The 20,273-nt window shown below is 39.3% G+C and overlaps 1 protein-coding gene across 1 annotated transcript in view; it reads right to left on the bottom strand.

The window, feature by feature from the left end:
• CYRIB (CYFIP related Rac1 interactor B) overlaps positions 1-14,555 on the bottom strand; it is a 32,486-nt gene extending 17,931 nt beyond the window's left edge. Inside the window, exons 1-2 of the mRNA XM_072410649.1 lie at positions 14,517-14,555; positions 6,868-6,950 (exon numbers count right to left, since the gene is read on the bottom strand). Coding sequence (XP_072266750.1) covers positions 6,868-6,940 — 73 coding nt within the window. The 5' untranslated portion in view covers positions 6,941-6,950; positions 14,517-14,555. The remainder of the gene's footprint in view (positions 1-6,867; positions 6,951-14,516) is intronic.
• Positions 14,556-20,273: the final 5,718 nt, after the last annotated feature.

The following is a 20,273-nucleotide window of genomic DNA, read 5'->3' as shown; positions in this document are numbered from 1 at the left end:
TAATAATATTGGTATACTGGGGGTTGGTTTAGATATTTGTGCTATAGTAGTTCACGTGTTACCACTAAGCATTGTAGCACCTGTTGTCTCTTTACGTGGCTCTTCATGATAAACAGCACCCCAATTTAATATTATTATGGAATGCATAGGTTGTGGTGCACAACAACACATTGTAAAGGATTGCATTAGAAAAAAAAAAAGAAGGAAGGATTAAAATCCATGTGGGGTTTTTACCTGTGTATTTTAGGCTCCATTACACAGATTTCCTGAAGTAGACACAAAGAGCAATAAAAATCTACCCTTCCCTATTGAATACAGATGCTTTTGCTTCTGTCAGTCCTCATAAGAGAGAGATCCCCACACTTCCTGTAGTTGTTCCAGTATAATAAAATCTGTAAATATAAATCTCCACAATGGGAGTTCAATGGAGTTTTTACGCCTTTTCTACAAAACTTTTAATTGAACAAAAGTTTTCTTGAAAGCTTTGCTGTGTTCAATTACATATGTTACTCGAAGGTGAACTTGAGGAAGAATGAATCTTCTGAAATCACTAAGACTTACTGGCACAAAAGAAGTATCAGGTTGACATTTCTGAACAGATTCACCTGTTGGCTTCCAACATCTCTCAAAGACGATGATAACTTATCCCTGCAGTTGTCTCTCTCTTATTCTCAGGACTATAGGAACAATTTTTTTTCCATTCTACATTATGGAAAGTGTGATGACAACATTTGGCTTTGTAATGTGTATGTTCATGGAGCAATTGGGAATTCTAGAGAAGAAATCTTTAGGCTAGGGTCCATGAGGGATGCTTGAAGCCAGCATGTAATACAACCTACCAGTAATCCTACAAAATGCAGTCCATGGGGTTGCTTTAAATGAATCCTGACTGTTTTGCAAATAAATGAGTTCCTATAAAATATTTACTTAAGTATACACACATCATTGCACAGTATGTAGCAATCAACATTTAAATATGGTTAATAAATGTCAATCACTAAATACAGTGAGTAATGAAATGACATATGGAGGACTGCAATTAATGAAACAATTAGAAAGAATAACCCACATGAAACTTGCAGTGGACAACCCCCTCCCTGCCCACATATACATTTCTTAGATTAATAACCCCATAATGTGAAATAATATTTGTGGGTCCTTTGTGTTCATACAGAATAAAAACTGTTAGGACGGAGCTAGAGGCTCAGAAAAGTACTGGCTTGGAAGAATTTTGAAAGCTGCAGAAGACTGCTATGGAAAATGATATAAAGGCAGTAAGATGGTACAGGACGTCACCAAAAACACACAGCACACTACATGCATATTACAACATAATACTATATGCAGCAGAATATGAGACCAGACCTTGTATCAAGACATACATATTTTATTATTCCTGTGTACGGACAAGGTATATGGAAAGGCTAATGGAGTTTGCACAAGTCAAAGCTGAAGTCCAAAAGTGAATGTTTGGGTACTTTAGCTAAGCTGGGCATTGGCTGTATCTGCAATGTAATCAATTCTGTATTATTTTTAAATCAATTTAATTCAACTCCTTAAAACTGAACTCCAGGTAAATAGCTAAATACACAGATGAAATATATATGGAATAATGTTCTCCCAAGCCCCTTTTAGCCGGGCACATTACAGCAACCACCCAGCTTAAAATACTTTCTGGGTAAACACTGACGAAAGGTGTTTTACATTCCCACAAAATGTGTATTTTAATCCATGCATTTCTAAGATGTTCACACCTCGGCCACATAAAACAACCCTGTGTAACCGGGCAGTAGACACGATTTTTATCTTCTGCAGGTCGATACGATTTGCCATTTGAAAAAGTACAAGGAAAAGCAAAATAATGAGCTCATCATCCCTTGGCCACTTTGCTCTGTTTCTATAGGCATACGCCTTTTTAGCATGAGCAATGCAGCATGACAGATTGGCTTTTCGTGCCCTGGAGCTAAGTTGTTGTCAAAGACCTCAATTTTGGTCTCATCTGACAACAACACTTTCCCCCAGTTCTCCTCTGGATCATTCAGATGTTCACTAGCAAACTGCAGACGGGCCTGTACATTGTGCTGTTCTGAGCAGGGGGACCTTGCGGGCTCTGCAAGATTTCAGGCCTTCACGGCACAGTGTGTTACCAATCGTTTTCTTGGTGACTATGGTCCCGGCTGCCCTGAGATCATTGACAAGTTCCCCCAGTGTAGAACTGGGCTGCTTTGTTACCGTTCTCATGATCATTGCAACTCTACGAGGGGAGATCTTGCATGGAGCTCCAGACCGAAGGAGATTGACAGGTATTTTGGGTTTAATCCATTTGCGAATTTTTGCGCCAACTGTTGTCACCTTCTCACCAAGCTGCTTGGTGATAGTCTCATAGCCCAGTCCAGCCTTGTGTGGGCCTACAATCTTGTCCCTGGCATTCTTAGACAGCTCTTTGGTCTTGGCCATGGTGGCTAGTTTAGAATCTAATTGATTGCTTATGCGGACAGGTGTCTTTTATACAGGTACTGTAACAAGCTTGGATTAGGAGCACTCCCTTACAGAGGGTGCTCTTAATCTGAGCTCGTTACCTGCATTCAGTGAGGACACCTGGGAGCCTGAAATCTTGCTGGTTGATAGGGGACAAAAATACTTATTTCCCTCATTACAATGTACATCAAGCTCTGACTTTTGAGCACTGGGCTTTTGAGGGTTTTTCTGTTGTTATTCTGTCTTTCACAGCTACACTAAAGCTACCATTACAATTATAGATTGGTCATTTCTTTGTCAGAGGGCAAATAAACAAAATCAGCAGGGGAATAAATTCTTTTTCCCTCACACTATAATATATATATATATATATATATATATATATATATACATACACACACACACACATATATTTTATTGGTTGGGGTGTACATGCATTTTGATCCACAATGAGTTAACATGTGTACAGTGTGTTGTTGTGCATTGTGGTAAAGCACCACAACCATTCACTGGGCTGCTTTGTTACCGTTCTCATGATCATTGCAACTCTACGAGGGGAGATCTTGCATGGAGCTCCAGACCGAAGGAGATTGACAGGTATTTTGGGTTTAATCCATTTGCGAATTTTTGCGCCAACTGTTGTCACCTTCTCACCAAGCTGCTTGGTGATAGTCTCATAGCCCAGTCCAGCCTTGTGTGGGCCTACAATCTTGTCCCAGGCATTCTTAGACAGCTCTTTGGTCTTGGCCATGGTGGCTAGTTTAGAATCTAATTGATTGCTTATGTGGACAGGTGTCTTTTATACAGGTACTGTAACAAGCTTGGATTAGGAGCACTCCCTTACAGAGGGTGCTCTTAATCTGAGCTCGTTACCTGCATTCAGTGAGGACACCTGGGAGCCTGAAATCTTGCTGGTTGATAGGGGACCAAATACTTATTTCCCTCATTACAATATACATCAAGCCTTGACTTTTGAGCACTGGGCTTTTGAGGGTTCTTTTGTTGTTATTCTGTCTTTCACAGCTACAATAAACCTACCATTACAATTATAGATTGGTCATTTCTTTGTCAGAGGGCAAATAAACAAAATCAGCAGGGGATTAAATTATTTTTTCCCTCACACTATATTATATATATATATATATATATATACACATATACATATAATTTATTGGTTGGGGTGTACATGCATTTTGATCCACGATGAGTTACCATGTGTACAGTGTGCTGTTGTGCATTGTGGTAAAGCACCACAACCATTCATTGATAGGTGTCAACGAGCCCTGAAAAAGCAGAACTTTTATTATCCCACAGTAGCTCAGCTAATTCCGATCACCTTCCTGCAGAAACCTGGAAGTCTTTTCCAACATAAAGCAGACACTTAGGGATTGGATACAGCCAGTCAGAGACCTCACTTAGATGTCACTGCTTCTCCTGGGAAATTTGAGGATTAATTGTTCCACAGTGCCTGCATTCAGTGCCTGAATAAGTCATAGATCTACAGGGTTGTTATTAAAGAAAGAAATATACTTGGGCACATCTTCCTCTACTATTATTACACCATTTAAATATTTAAGTCTTGATACAAACCAGTCTTAGAAAATAAACGTTAAAACGAAACACAAATATCAGAAAACACAATATCAAAAGTCAAAAACATGAAATGTATAGGTTTGAAAAACTCTTACAAGAATGTTTGGGAATGAAGGACACAAAAACTGTTTTTAAAGGGCTCAGAAACAAAAAACATGGACATATTATAGTACAATATTGAAGAGCTTTCCTGCTTTTTACAAACCACAAAAAAAAGGTGAACGCATACAGTCTGTGGTCTAATATTAAATAAATGACGTCAATTATTTTCTGTGAACTTGTAAAAGCTAGACTCAATTATAAATAAACTAAAAATCTGGCTTAATTAAGGAAATGCAATGTATGCGTTAGAACGGAAATGTGAGGTCTACTGGTATATACTATCTGACTAATGTGTTGGCAAATAAAGGAATACATAATATTTAGTAACAAATCACATGGGGCCAACATTTCCAGGACAAATTAAGTAGGGTCTTTAAAATAATTATGCTTCAAATGGACAAAGAACGCACTCTTACGGCGCAAGCTAAAAAAGGCTTCAGTCTAGGTTTCCTCCGCAATTAAACTATTGAAATTTCCATTCATTCCAATGGGCCAGTTTTTTACTTGATGTGTTTTACATTTTCAGCTTGTAAATGCTTTTAAATGCCCATGAACTTTGTTCAGACTTGCCATGAAGTTGCAGAGCAGCATGCCCACTTCTTAATGCTAGTGAACTGACTGACTCTACAAGTAGCTTCTCCATACAGCCACCCCACGGATAATGAATGGGGGTGACAGTGAGTGGCTCAGTACCGCACGCACTTCCGCCAGCTGTCAAATGTGCAGACGCTGGTTCATTAAGAACCAATGCTTTGATGCGAGTGACAGAGCAGCTGGCAAAGTGCCAGTCGTCAAGAGTCGTGTGAAATCGTTGGATCCTGAGGCAAGGACTGAACCTGCCCTTAGCCTAAAGCTAGGGCCTCAAGCCCCTTTAAGCCGGGCACATCATCCCACAGTTTTCAGTAACCACTGGGTGGTTACAGAAAAGTTTGGTCACAATACAGAGGCCACCACCTATCTACAGCTTTCAGGGGAGAATACAGACCTGGTTTTGATACCTAGACCAGGAGTGCCTAAAATATCTCAGAGAAATTTAAACATTTAGCAAGGGGTCAAATCCTGCTCACCCACAGTTAAGATTCATCTCAAATTAGCTAACTGTAAACTCCTAAACAATACAAGACTGCAGTTATTTTCTGGATTGTTGGCATGCTACTGCTGCAACAGGAAGAATGCATATAAATTAGTGAGCACACAAGTCTGGATGACAGGAACACTTTTTTATGTTTAAGGACGGACAGCTCTGTAAAACAACTGTAAGATCTGTAAAAAGCAGGTAAGTGCTAAATACAAAAGCACACATTACAGCAATAAAACAAAACTATTCATTAGTGATTAGTAAAACAGACTGATTATTGCACCACATTGATAAATGGATGTGCAAAGAAAACACAGCTAAATATGCACTATGCATTCTTTGCAGGCAACAGAGACTGCAGACGGAGAAAGAATGTAGAATATACATGACTTTCACCTGTAGTAGCAGAACAATGTAAATCTTCCACTGAAATTAGTTTTGCGGCAACTCTTATAGAGGTGATAGAAAGGGGTAAGCGCTTGTGTTAACCTGTCTGCAGCAAGAACTTAAAACTACAGCCTTTCCCAGGGTAATATCTAATATAGATAGCTACTTATTGTAAATTAAAACAAAAAAGTATGTATGGAGTATCAAAAAAAAAAAAAACAGGCTGGTTAAAGCATCCATACTGTGTGCTAAACAATTACCTGTATGTTTTAATAATGTGATAATGGACTGGTGTTTGTTTGGTATGACTGTTGCTATTGTTTTTCTATTCTTCCTACCCTGTTCTGGACTACTGTCCTTTCTTTCTCCTTTACTTTTATCTTCTATGTCTTTCTACTATATAGATGTAGTATATAATTTATTTTCAAACAGATCTGAAGTATATTTTGGTGACTGATTTTATTATGTTTCTACTTAAGATTTTAAATAAAGAAATACTGAAATATAATACATATTTTCTTATTTTTTTATCCTTTTAGGAAAACACTTGTCAGCAATTCAGTGTGCTCCAAATTTAAAAAAAAATGGTATTTTATTAATTTTTTTCCACATTTCAGTTCTTAGCTCTACCCACCACTTTATTATTTTCTTTACTTTCTCTAGTTTACAAAACTGTAAAGAGAACAGCAACATGCTCTCACTTGGTTGTTAAATGGCAGCATTAGGAACTCTTGGGAGTCCCCTGGGAACCTCCAGGGACCCCTGAAAATATAGACAGCTAGTAGGTGAATAATTTTGCAGTTCTAACAACTATTCTATTGGGTAGGAGTTTTGTTCACAACCTGTCTTGGTAGGGGTGTTTTTTTATGTGGAAATGAGGGAAAATATGCTCCAGAGCCATAAATCATAGTAAAGAAGAAAGGTTAGAAGTCACTTTTCTTTAAAAGAAAGTGTTAGAGTTTCTTCTAGGTATTTATTGATGCGTTTCCATGGGGGAGATTCCCCCACAACTTTCAGGGACAGTACCCACTGGGAACCCTGACAGACACCACAACCCTCCCTCAGTCAAAGCACTTATTACTCTTATCGGTGGGCAAACCTATTTTTAGGCAGTGGAAGATTTCAAAGTCTCATTGAAAGGACAGACACAAGGCAGACAGACAAGTGCAGAAAGCAAACGCAGTCTACGGCAGGCAGAGAGGAAGAGATATATAAAATCATATTCTCACTTTCAAAATCAAGGAAAAAATTTGGCCCTTGCTCAAGATCTGTGCATGTCAAAACTTTAAGAAGGTTCCCCATGTTAAGACACCTGTTAAGACAAGAACGAGAAAAACAAAGGTAAAGCATGTCTTAATGAGACAGAACACCCTAATCACAGGAGGGAGAAATAAGTACAGAGGCCGAAAGTTTGAATGGCCATGTTTAGACTTTAGACCTTGCCACCAAGATTTCCACTATTTTGTTGGGGAATATTTTGCCAGTAATGCTGTACAGAGAGTGCAACACATTGCAGAGCCTAATTCAAGACTTAATTTCGAATAATTTTTTTGCAAACGGCCTAGGAGTTCATACTTCTCTGTATTTGTTTTGAATTAAAGCACTGGCCACGGGAATTGTTCCAACCTAATGGCAAACAAACATATATAGGGTCTGATTAAAGCTCTCCAAGGCTGGAGAGGATACGCTTTCATCAGTGAAGCTGGCTGATCCAGAAAACCTGGAATGGATCTGGTACAGGATTGAAAACATTTGCTAGCAAAAAGCAAATGACTTTGAAGTAATCCTTTCCAGGTTGCTGGATCACCCAGCTTTACTGATAAAAGTGTATTCTTTATAGTCTTGGGGAGCTTTAAAGAATCAGGCCCATTGTGCAATCAGGCACCTGATTTTGGGTTGGGGGAAAACTTCCAACGTGTTGCTTTTAAGACAGAATTATAGACCACAACCATGTTCTGTTTCATATTAATGACATATTAATGTCTTGTGCTACGGTGACATTAGTTACAAAGGAACAAAAATCCTGCCTTTGCCTAAAGCTTGGTTTAAGGCACAAAGTTGCTTCTGCCACCATAAAATAGACAGGTAACTTTTGTAAAGTTCTCTAATAACTAATATTTTTTGATAATCTACCTTCTGGTTTTGCATGAAGCAGCAAAACTGTGCAGATATCACTGGCAAATGAGATTGTCTTAATCTGGTGGGGCTGATCACAAAAAATGGCTGATCACAAAGGACCCTTAAAACAAGACATGGGATCTGACAAGACCTAGCTTCAAACCGATTCCCTAAACATTGGTAATCGATCCCATGGCTTATTTGTTTCCCCGTCAACGGTTCCCACTGCCGTTCGCTGTGATGGTGAGAATGGGTTACAGAAAAAAAACACACAGCAGCTGGGCTACGGCCTGTGAGAGACTTACTTTCAAAATCCAAGAAAAAATGTGCGGCATTGTGGTCTATGTCTCTGGTTAGCACCTTAATGAGATTACCCATGCCAGCCAGCCAAACCTAAAAATAAAAATGGTACAGTCATTCATTTTCAGTAAGCGAGGGCAGGTGGGACCTGGGGTTCAGTTAGTGGTCTCTCGGTCTCTGGTGGTTTCCCATGTGTGAGAAGGAAGTTGGAAGCAGCCTTCTGCAGAGCTGAACTCAGGAAGAAAAGTCAGGTTATTACACAACAACAGATACAATGAAACCCTTTCCAGAGAGGAACTGCACCATTCTGACTCCCGGTGTGCATGGAAATTAACATACAGAAGTTACTAAAAAAAAATATTTTTTGAACTCATGTACCCCCACCTCCTTGATTGTAAGCTCTTCAGGGCAGGGTCATCTCCTCCTGTGTCTGTCTGTCTGTATCTGTTTCTCATTTGCAACCCCTACTTAATGTCCAGCGCTGGGTAATATGTTGGCTTTAATATTAATAATAATGTTAGACAGATCATTCATCCACTCTTGTCTATACGGTATTCCATCTAGGTTTCCGAGTTCTCTTGGCTTGTCGAAAAGGTGAAGACATGAACTTTGTAAGTTTTCCAAAGATAATGGAAATCAAACTTATACCCTTTGAGCACATTTGACAAAATAAAAAAACTCAGTAGGTAAACTTCTAATATGAATGAAAATGAAATATCATTGGGAAGACTGACCTTTGACCTTGACCACACATATGTATTTTGTGTTTAAAATACAAGAACGATCAAAAAAAGAATAACATTTATTACAGTTGTCATTGCCTTGCTTTGCCACTGACCTAAACTAACCACAATCACCCCCACCCAGAACCTGAAGAGGAAAATAGTGGCTTGTAGGCATTAAGAGCAGCAAAGCCCTCTGACTTTTATGGAGCCATCTCCCTAATATAGTGGAGATGATCCTACAGAAACCTATAGCTGCAGTGGTTTATTTCAAGTAATTATATAATTGGGAAGGGGGGGAACGTTGAGTTTAGGTAAAAGGTTGGTGGGCAGGCAAAAACTTTTGATGAAGCGAGATGCTTTGGTAGGTAGGCTATTGTTTCATCTGAGCAATAAATGTAGTTATAGCTTAATAAATACATATCGATGTTCAAAGTATTACTCCCTCTCCTCTTCCCTCAGTCCAGTGCTGGTCAATTTGCTCCAAACAACCCACAGTGAAATAAATGCAAATAAAAGCACTGTGCTGCATTACTTAATAGGAATCACATACAGCGATGGTCTGTTCTATGGAGAGGGGAGGGTGAAGAACGACAGAGCGGCACCCCACTGCGCTCTCTCCCCTTAACTTTTTATTACGTTCATTAATCGTTCCTGGAACCGCCAGGACGAATGTTGCACATTTGAAAATAAAGAACAAAATGGGAGCCTAAAACAATTCAGACCGGCGGCCCACCGAGGCAGCACCTGCTCCAAGATTGAGATCTGTATATTCCCAGTCCAAATATATTAGGGCACCTGCAATAAGGGATTTATGATAACATCACAGCAAGCTAAATGAGGCCATGTGGTTACCAGAACAGGTTAAAAATACTAGAAATACCAAGAAATGATCTCCAAAATAAATACATAAAAAATGGCACACTTTCGCTTAAATAGAATAAAAGTTTCCCACAGTATAGATATAACGATATAATAAATGTGTGTAATATGAAGGGGTTCTCTGCAAATAATTTTTAAAGGGGACCAAAAGAAATATCTAGAAATAGTAATTGGCTCTAAAAAGTGCCATGAAAGATACAATTACAGTGTTAGATACCCGTGTGCCTTGAGCTTAATAGTTTTATATATGCGGTGTAAGACCAGCTAAGGTACTGCTGCTATCCAGATTTAATAAAAGTGCACTGCTGATTGTTCTCATGGCTGGAGCTGTATCTGCTTCTGCTACATTCATCATGAATATCTATTTCAGAGAAGCACCTCTGAAAAGAGAATGAAAAGCCATGAGACTTTACAAAGATGGCTGCTTCCACACATATGCAAAGAAAAAACCAGGAGCAGTAAGTCAGCAATGAGGGGGAAAGATCACCTACAGGGAACCTACAAGTAATTCTGGACAATCTACAGATTGTTGCCATCCAGATTAAAAAAAAATTCTGAGGAGAACCTGTGAAAGATGTAATTACCAGCCTCCTCCTTAAAACGCTAATTTCTTTGCTGGTCTACTGACTCTCCCCATTTACCTTAATCTCTAAAAAATATGCAGCTGAAAGAAGCAGAAACAGATTTTTAAATCCTTAGCTGCATAATTTTCCTGGGTCACAGACACTATTGACACAACTGGGTCAGTATGATAGCCAGGCAACTAGCAACCGCAGAATACCTAAAAACTGCAAAAATGCAGTTAGGTTAATTGGCTTGCCCCCAATATTGACCTTAGACTGTATTACTGACATATGACTATGGTAGGGACATCAGATTGTGAGATCCTTTAAGGTACAGTTAGTGACTTGTGCATATTACAAGTGGTGTGTAATATATTGGCGCTATGTAAATACTGTGTAATAATAAGTCAGTTACAGACTCCTCCATGCATCTTTCCTGTTTTATTTAAGGTAACAGGATGCAGAGACATCCCGGGAAACCCCACTGACTCTTCTATTAAATGCCCTTTAGCTATGCTTTCTATAATCATGTTTATTATCTGCAAGAACAGACAGCCGTTGGTCCGGTCAATGCCGACTGTGCTGTCCAAGAACCAGAAAGTGACGCTTCAGTTCTGGAGTGTAACAGAAGACAGTAAATTCCCTCGAAGCCAAATGCCGGAGCCAAATTGTGAACGTGCCAGGGGCTCAGCTGTAGCCAGCTTTCGGTTTTACATCAGTAATAAAAAAGTGACCATAATGGTGATTAGCTGATCAGCCAACATTGATCTATTTCCATAATCTACAGCTATAGAACCACCTACACAGCCAGAAAAAAATGTTTTGTTCATTTTTTTTTTAAATCTTTTATTTTAATAATTCAGTTCGTGTTTTGTTATGGCCTTAAAAATATCTTGTCATGTGAAAGCCCAGGCCTTTATGATGTTAATAAATATTACCAATAAAAGTGGGTGATTCAAGCCTAGGAAAATGCTTTTTAATAAAGTCCTTGCATCCAGTGTTCAAACCAACGCCCCCCCCCCCCCCCCCCCCCCCCAGTCCAGTTAAATAATATCAATGAAAATGCTTTATATTTATATGCATTTAAAGAACCCCTTTAGAATCCCTGCAACTGAACACTAAACTCTCCCCCCCCCCCCCCCCCCCCTTCTTCCCCCGGTCCCATTCATCCTAGGCGATCAAGGTATGGCAGTGCTGCACAAAGGCCGCCCAGGACAGGTTGTGAGAACATGACCCACTGGCCAAGGACACAATTATAAACTTGACCTACTTATTGAAAGTAAGACATACGGAACGTCACGTCCGATTACACTCACTCCCGGCGCCGCAGCCTTGTGGGGACGGGTGATGACAGGCTTTGTATCGGGAGCGGACAGGCGGAAAGCCAGATACATGATTTGAAAACAAACCTTGCACGCATGCCCTTCAAGCTGCCAATATCGCAGTGTGATAGTGGAGAGGATCAGAAAGCGGCAAAGCTCAGCAGTAGGTGCAGTCGCCAAGCTCTCGAGTGTGATGCCCTGTGGCAAGCTTTCTTGAAATCAAAAATGAAGGGAGAACAAAAATTTGGTGGTATCAACCATTAGCAGTGTTGGTGGCCAAGTGGAGAACATGAAGTAAATTCATCAATGATCTCCGTGATATAATTTCACAATAAATGCCAGAAGAAAATGATCTTCTGATGCGCACTGATGATTTTATAAAGGAAAACTCTAGGCAATGCATTGAAGGGTCGTCCACCATAAAATGGTACTGGAGAGCTGAATCACCTAACAGTTTTGGATATCTAAAAGACCCAAATGTCTTACATCTTACCCAGGAACAGAGATCTCAGCTCTAGAGTCTCCAAAGGATTATACAAGCCACATTAAACAAAAGTTCACAATAACAGTGTTGTTAGACTTTTTATTATTATTATTATATTATTTAATATTTGAAGATTAGGGTACATTGTTTAAGAAACTTAACCTGGCCATTACACTTAAACCAGCACTCTACTCCAGCACTTGAGATTTATTGTAAATAAAGGGAGCACATTTGCAACTCCTGATGACAAATGTGTATTGAATAAAAATGTTTACATAAACCTGATGTCATGGATGCTCATTGATTATCTTGACTCACGTTCTGGCACAAAGTCAGAAGAATTGATCCTGTAGCGGAATCAACCACTAAATAACACTGTCAAAGCAGCCTCCCAATATTCTCTGCACTGGTAGAGACCACAGGATTTTACGCAGACCAGGCTTGTAGATTTGATTAGTTTGCAGTGTAAAAATCCTAATAATAAATAAATCTGACACATAGGACATGTAATTGCTGTCAGCACCATCCGAAATTAAAGCTTGATTTGTAGTGACATCTAGTGGTGAGATTTGAGAAGGCAGTAAAAAAGGAAAACCCATGATTAATGGGAGAATATATCAGTTTTAGATTTCATATTTTTAGGTTTTCAACTGATACACATACACACAGCACACAAAAAAGTGTAACATGAAAGGAAGTTATATGTGAAAGGGGGGACCTTATTATTAAAATAACAACACAGCTTGAAAGACTGCTGCAAAGTGCAAAAGTTTCTTTACAAGGAGTCTAACATGCATGTAAATACCTCTTAAAAAAACTGCCTATGAAAAAACTGCTTGCGCAGGTCATGGCAAGCCTGGTGGCAAACCTACACTGTGTCTTTTGGGAACCCCACTATAATGGTAAAGGTTCTTAACATATGGGAAGATATCTTGTGTTTCCTTATTTTTCTTCCCAATTTACAGACACATTCTTTATTTCATATCTACATTCCCATAACTGCGTAGAGCAGGGGTCTGCAAACCTTTTGTACTACTAGGCCATTTCAGGAGGTCAAGAAGGCGCACTAGGCCAGAAGAAACAAGGTGTCCAAGGAAAGGTTTTTTCCAACAATGACCTCAGTCTTCCGCTCATCCATGGTGTAGTTTCTGTAAGCGTGTACGTGCTTGGCATCGAAATGCCCCTTGAGATTCGACCACTTGAAAGTGCTGTTGGTGTCATTGCACACTATACACAGGGGTTTGTTGCCGCGTTGGACAAAGAATAATTTGTCAGCCCATTCGGGGTTGAAGACACGACATTTGGGGTCAACCTTCCAGAGACTGGTAGCTGCGCGTTGCTTCTGCTCTCTAGGCATAGTAATTGGGGTTACTGTGCGGGAACTCAATGATATTGATGATATCGTAGGAACTGGCGATAATGCGACAAATCAATTAGGCCAGAGCAAACAATAAATAACTGGGGGGCGTTAGGCCGGACTGGAATACTGGTTAGGATGTATCCGGGGTAAAGGCCGGAGTTTGCCTACATCTGGCGTAGAGGATGTGCAGGTCTGAAAACATTGGGACTTGTCTGGTCCATGTGGCTATGCAGCCTCCTACAGTGTAAGCTCTTTAGGGCAGGATCCTCTCCTCCTCCTGTGTCACTGTCTGTATCTGTAATAAATGTACAGCACTGTGTAATGTGTTGGCACTATATGAACCCTGTTTATTAATAATAATGGGTTAATAATTACGGTTTGCAGCACTTCGTGCTACAATAGCTCTTCTGTGGGATCAGATAAGACAGGTTAGCTTTTCTCCACACATGCATCAATGATGCCTTGGTCATCTATGTCACCAGCTCACTGCGTGTTTTTCCTTGGACCAAGCTGGTAGTTTTTTAGAACCCCTTTACACCAGATGCACCCCACAAGACCTAACACTTTGGAGATGCTCTGACCGGGTCATCTAGCCATCACAATTTATTTAGATTTTTGCATTTTCCCTGTTTCCAGCATTATCGCCTTTCCAGCATTGATCTTTTTGGATATCTGTAAGAGTGACATTAATCCCAATGGCCAGAAATGTAAGAGGAATTAGGACCACCAGTTTAATTGCAGCAAGGGTTACCCTGAGGATCTGAAATCTTTTTTTAGTGTTCCCACACAAAAAAGGTTGAGAAACCCTGCTCTAGATGTAAAGTAAAAGTTAAAAAAATTGTAAAAAATACACACACACACATATATATATAAACCTCAATCACATTCTTCAGTATTTTTTTCTTGAATGCCCCTTGTCTATCTATCAAATACTAAACTGTTATAACAGTGTTTACATGCACACAGGGACCCCAGAAAAGTTTGCCGTTTTTTTTAAACATCATAGAATGCACAAGGATCAAAAATATACATAACACAAGTGAAAATAAAAAATATTTTTCAATAAGTGTAAAAAAAAAAAAAAAAAAAATGTAGGAAAATCATAATGTAAATGATGCTGCCCTCACCTACTCCCAGTGTTGCAGTTGTTATATTGGCTCCCAACCTGTAAAACACAGAAAAGACAACATTGCTCATCAGTAAGGTAACAATGTGAAAATGTATATGGAACAAAAACTTATTACAGTATCAACTAAATGTTCTTAACAAAATACCCCTGGAGCATCCAATAAGCAAAACGCGTCGGACTAATGAGATATTTGCTGATAATATAGGGAACGTTATGTATAGGTAATGGTCAGTTACCCCAAACTTTTTAAGGTGGCAGGACCGTCAGTAACTACCTACTTTATGTAAATGGTAATAGAATCATGTTGTATTAACCTGTAATCTCTATGTATAAATAACCAATACGTTAAAATAAGTTAAATTGTCAACTGAAAAAAAAAAACACTTCTTTGTTTCTGATTTTATATTTATAAATGTAGAAATGTAGAAACAATGCAGAAAACAAGACAGTGTTGCAGTCTTTACTGCATACATTTAGGATAATTGATGCCATCTTTAGGGAACTGCAATCAACAAGAAAAATCTACATCTATCCAAATGACTCAGGAAATGTGAATAACTCTGAAAGTTTACTTAATAACTTTAAACTGTATATCAAATACAAAGGTAACTTCCTAGTTTTGGACAGCATGGCAACATAATAGAGTGCCTATGGGGGGGGGGCTTAAATAGATTTACCCTTTCAATTGCGCAGCATGGTGGCTCAGTGGTTAGCAGTCTGGCCTTTGTAGCGCTGGGTCTCAGGTTCCAATCTCGGCCAGGTCATTATGTGCATGGAGTTTGCAGGTTCTCCCTGTGTTTGTGTGGGTTTCCTCCAGGTACTCCCAGTTTCCTCCAACATCCCAAAAACGTGCAGTTAGGTTAATTGGCTTACCCCCAAAAAATGACCTTAGACTGTGTTAAAGACATATGACTATGGTAGGGACATTAGATTGTGAGCTCCTTTGAGAGACAGTTAGAGGCATGACTATGTACACCGTTGTGTCATATGTCGGCACTATATAAATACTGTGTAAAAACAATATTAATAATAACGCTTTCACCAGACACGAGAGAAAATTTGCAACAATAACAGAAATTTTCAGGTCTGAGAGGGAACAGCCTAAACTTTAGGTGCTTACCTATCTCCGTGCCACAGTCACTTTATGTGCAATGGTCACCACATATCAGGCAAAAGTCGCCTTTGCCACTGAGCCCTCACAGACCTGTATGAAGTTCCAGCATCAAGAAGGATTTCTGTCCAATAAACATTGCACAGGACCTGACTATTGAAGTAGTAATCAGCTAAGTTACAGAAGGTTAAGTTAAGGAAATATTGGGTGAATTGAACTTTTTATAATTTAAATAAACAGTTTAATTATAAAGAGAACCTGTATTCCCATATTAATTAGGATGTCCAATGCTGACCTCCATGTAGAAATGTTATATACTTGTTTGTTTCAGTAATTTGAGTCACCAACCTTAAGGTTTAGGCAGATAAAAAAGAAATAAATAATGCAACTGTGTATTCATTTATACATAATGAAATGTCCTATAATTGCAAGCAGAGTAAGTGGCCGACCTAGACTGGGAAAGAAAGAACACAAAGAACTAATCAGTGTTGCCGAAGTGCAAGAAGCATGCTAATAGGTGTAGACAAAATACCCCATCAGCCTTCTGTATCTCCTTTTCACTGTCCAGTGACAGAGTGGAAATGGGAAAGAGATCTGAGTGTTACTAAACAGCAGAGAAAAAAACAGCACCCCCACCCCCAATTCCCCTACAGACAGGGCTGTGTTATGAGAAATCTACTTGCGGTGGGTTAAGAGTAAGGTAAAAGGCAATAGAGCCAAATTTATTAAAGCTCTCCAAAACTGGAGCAGATACACTTTCATCAGTAAACCTGGGTGATCCAGCAAACCTGGAATGGACCAGGTCTAAGATTGAAAACATTTGCTAGCAAATAGCAATTGGCTTTAAAGAAATCCATTCCAGGTTTGCTGGATCACCCAGCTTCACAGATGAAAGTGTATCCTCTCCAGCCTTGGAGCACTTTAATAAATTAGGCCAAAAGTCTTTATTGCGGTCTGTGTTCCCACCGGTGCACTTTACCCTCTCTATACGGAATAGTAACAACTATAGCGGATAGAAAGTTATGGGAAATACAACTTTTGTATGTCTATAGGGTTTTATATCTGAGATATGTTTACTTCCCCTAGTGGTTGAACTTAACAGACTTTTTTTTTTCAACCTGATTTACTATGTAACTATGTTTGGTTGTTAATGGAACAGATAAGTGACATTTTCCAGTAGTGGAAGCTAGGCTAAGAGGAGGTTTTTTCTCACTTTAGAAATGTTTCCTCTCAATTCCTCCCACATGGGGTCACTGAGCTACCAGCAAAACACACAATAGTTTAATACAATCTACAACTGCGAAAAAAAACTTTTGTTACATTACAGCTCATAAAGTTTTCTAAAAGGTACAGAAATGTCAAAACTACTGAGCTTTATTTTAAAATGAACCAACCAAAGAATGTAACAAATAATTCATCTGACAATGTCTGCTGCTTTGAATGTATCTATGGCCGTCCCTCAAAGCCATATTAAAGGTAGAGAAACTATTTATGGGGCACCAATATTATGTAATTATGGTAAGCAAAGTAAAATAATCATAACAGTGTTCAATTTTTTTGAGCAGGGTGGGAATAAATTGTAGGTGGGTGGCAGCCCCTGTATTGTAACCCAACTCTTCAGTGACCATCAGTGCCGGGAGGTGCACCCATGTATGTAAATGTATGTTTTAGCTGCCTGCCCACTACCCAAGAAAACTGTACATTAAGGAAGTGTTTGGTGTGGCAAGCTTATTGATTTATTACTTATAATTTTGTGGAACCTCAGGGTTCCCCCAGATGTTGCTAGGCTTTCCTTAAGCAATGCTCTCAGGTCAGTTTAAGTGACACTAATGATCATATAGGGCTTCCCTGAAAACCTGAAAGTTATTTTACGGGTCCTCCCCATGTTAAACAGTTTGGGAAAGGTTGCAAAAGAGGATTTCCTTGTGTATGCTATGTTGTCTTGTCAAGGCACTGGGAGCAGACCCAAAAATATGCACCCTATTTAAAAAAAAAAGCGCTTCTGTTCTATTTGTTGTTGAAGCTCAACCTCACAGTGGTTATGTCAGGCGACAACAGAAAGGGCACTTGTTATGCAGCAAGGTAAAGCTCTAAATAAACAAAAGGACTCTGATTTTTATTCTAATGATTTGCATAGTTTTATATGGGGTACTGTTAGGCTTGAAAACGAACCTTAATCAATCATTACAGATAAAAAAGCTAAGTTATAGAACAAACTCAAAAATATAAAAGTAGTGAGTGAGTAGTCAAAGAGGAAAGTAATCTTCTAACTGTAATAAGCAAAAACGACCACAAGATGGCAGCCCATTACATAAAGTTCATCCCAGCAAATGCTTTCTAGCCATCCAATTCTACAACAATGAGCAGGAAAGAAAAGCGGTTTTCTAACAATTGTCCTTATACAATGCAATGAGTATAAGCTTTATTCCTTTCTCATTTGTTTTTGGTCGTTTATGTTCAATTGATCAAGGGATGTGGCAGTAGTTGATTGATTAACCAAATGATGAAAATGTTTATAGATATTTTATTCCTTTCTTAATTAACACTGAAGTAGGTGTTACTGAAAAGGAAAGCTTTGTATTTGTCTCTTCTCTTGTTTACTAAAGGAGAACAATAGCCTAAAGTCTATGGCAATAGGAAAGATAAATTAGAAAATACAATAAGTATAGTAAGTAATGCTTAGAGGAAGAAAAAAAGAAATGCAGAAATGAAGAGGTCTTCAGAGAGATGGCGAGTATGAGGGGAGTATGGAAAGAAACTGGGGAAAGGGATGAGCAAAAGAGAGGTCAAGAAGATTAAAGGGAGGGAGACAGAAAAGAGGAGAGGGAGAGATTGGGAGATGGAGGGAGCAGGGTGGGAGAAAGTTTATACACCATTCCAGCTCTCTTTTATTAGCAATTCTCGCACTGCTTTAGCTACCCATGTGTGAAAATTCCCCCAAACTTCCTAGGAAGGCTCCTGGTTGTTTCTTCCCTATAAAACTTGTAAAGTATTGGCATGAAAAAGTTTTGCGCTATCACCCCTAAAATTAAAGCCTGTCTTGGATGTTTAAATCAGATGGAACTCCTATCATTGTGTAGATCCAATCCAGTAAGGGGGAAGTCAGAGATACCTGTCCCCAACTGCCTTTTTACTTGATTAGTTGAGTAAATGTAAACAATGATAATGGCGCCCTCAGCTGACCGCTTATGGGATTGCTTCTACACAATGAGCTGAACTGAGAGCAGCCAACACTGGATCAGTAGTCATAGAACATCCTATATGGACATCACTGGACCCTCCAACATATTTATAACTATAAAAGGTTTATTTTTCCCTATTGTGATGTGTGATTGATGATGATTCCATTTTGATGAATACTTTTAGTTATAGGTAAGTTGTACTATGTATTCATTCACTAGAGGGAGGAGGCAGATATCTATAAGGCCCATACTAAAGGGGGTTTCCAAATTTCAATAAGACCCCCACTGTCAGGCCCTGGGGAAGATGGAGATGAGGCCCTCTCCTCCAACAATGGCCTTTGTCTCTGTTAGGGGCAGGCAGAGTTCTGCTTTTTGTGACAAAAAGTAAGGGGGCTACATGCACCCCCCTCTGGTGAACCAGATTCCACCTGGACCTGTTATGAATAGGAGTGGGAACACACACACATGCTCTCTCCTATGCATGAAGATCCAGTGCCTATTAAAGCGTCTTGTTTAAAAAAAATTGTGATAGCTGCATGTTATACCCTAGGTTTATACTCAAGTCCTGCTTCTTCCTTATTATACATATACTTTTCTTCCATACAATGTGAACACATCCTAATTGTCAGTCCAGCCCTGACGATTGGAAAAACACGGCATCTATGGCTCTTATTTTCTTTACATTATGCTGGATAGGAGCTCTGCTTACAAAACAATAAAGGCCTGCAATGCATTATGGCTTTGTAGCTAAGCCCGAGTTAGCTTTGACAAACTGGGGAGTGGTCACACACAAAAATCCAAACTATTCCTATCTAATATAGACAGAACCACTATAAAACTTTCACAGAGATGATTTTGTTTGATATGCAGCATGTAAAATGAGTGATACTTCCTCAGGTGGAACAAGAAGTACGTGTCAAAATCCATGTACTTTCACATGTACAGTGCTAGTTGTTGGTGGTTTGTGGGCAGACTGCTTGGCGGATGGTTATGTTCTATTTTAGGTTCCCTACTGAAGGGGACCGGTCACATCTGTAAAAAGTAACTTTAAATGAGACCCTGTCAGTACAAGGAAACTTGAAACAGAGACGCTTACTAAGTGCTGCAGTTACTAACTGATTGGAAGGGTCAAACCCATTTCCCCCACTGAGTTCTGGTAAAGGGTACAGGATGCACAGGGGAAGTAGCTATTTATGCTTCCACAAATGTGGAATATATATATAGGGCACCTGGAAAGCAGCAAAGAGAAAGCATTTCAATAAACAGGCCACAGGTAACGTGACTGACTGAAGGTATATAAGTAAGAGTGGGGGAACAGTTTCTTGTCACAAGATATTATGTTGAACTGCATTGGGTGTGCTTGGACCTTTTACACCAGTGTTTCTTAACCATTGTTCTGTAGAGCCCTAAGGTTCCATCAGAGGTTGGTAGGGGTTTCTTGAGCAATGAGAAATTTATGCCC

Source organism: Pyxicephalus adspersus, chromosome 5 (assembly GCF_032062135.1).
Source record: "Pyxicephalus adspersus chromosome 5, UCB_Pads_2.0, whole genome shotgun sequence".
NCBI lineage: Eukaryota > Metazoa > Chordata > Amphibia > Anura > Pyxicephalidae > Pyxicephalus > Pyxicephalus adspersus.
The sequence above is the reverse complement of the archived record's forward strand: the minus strand, read 5'-3'. Positions and strand labels throughout refer to the sequence as shown.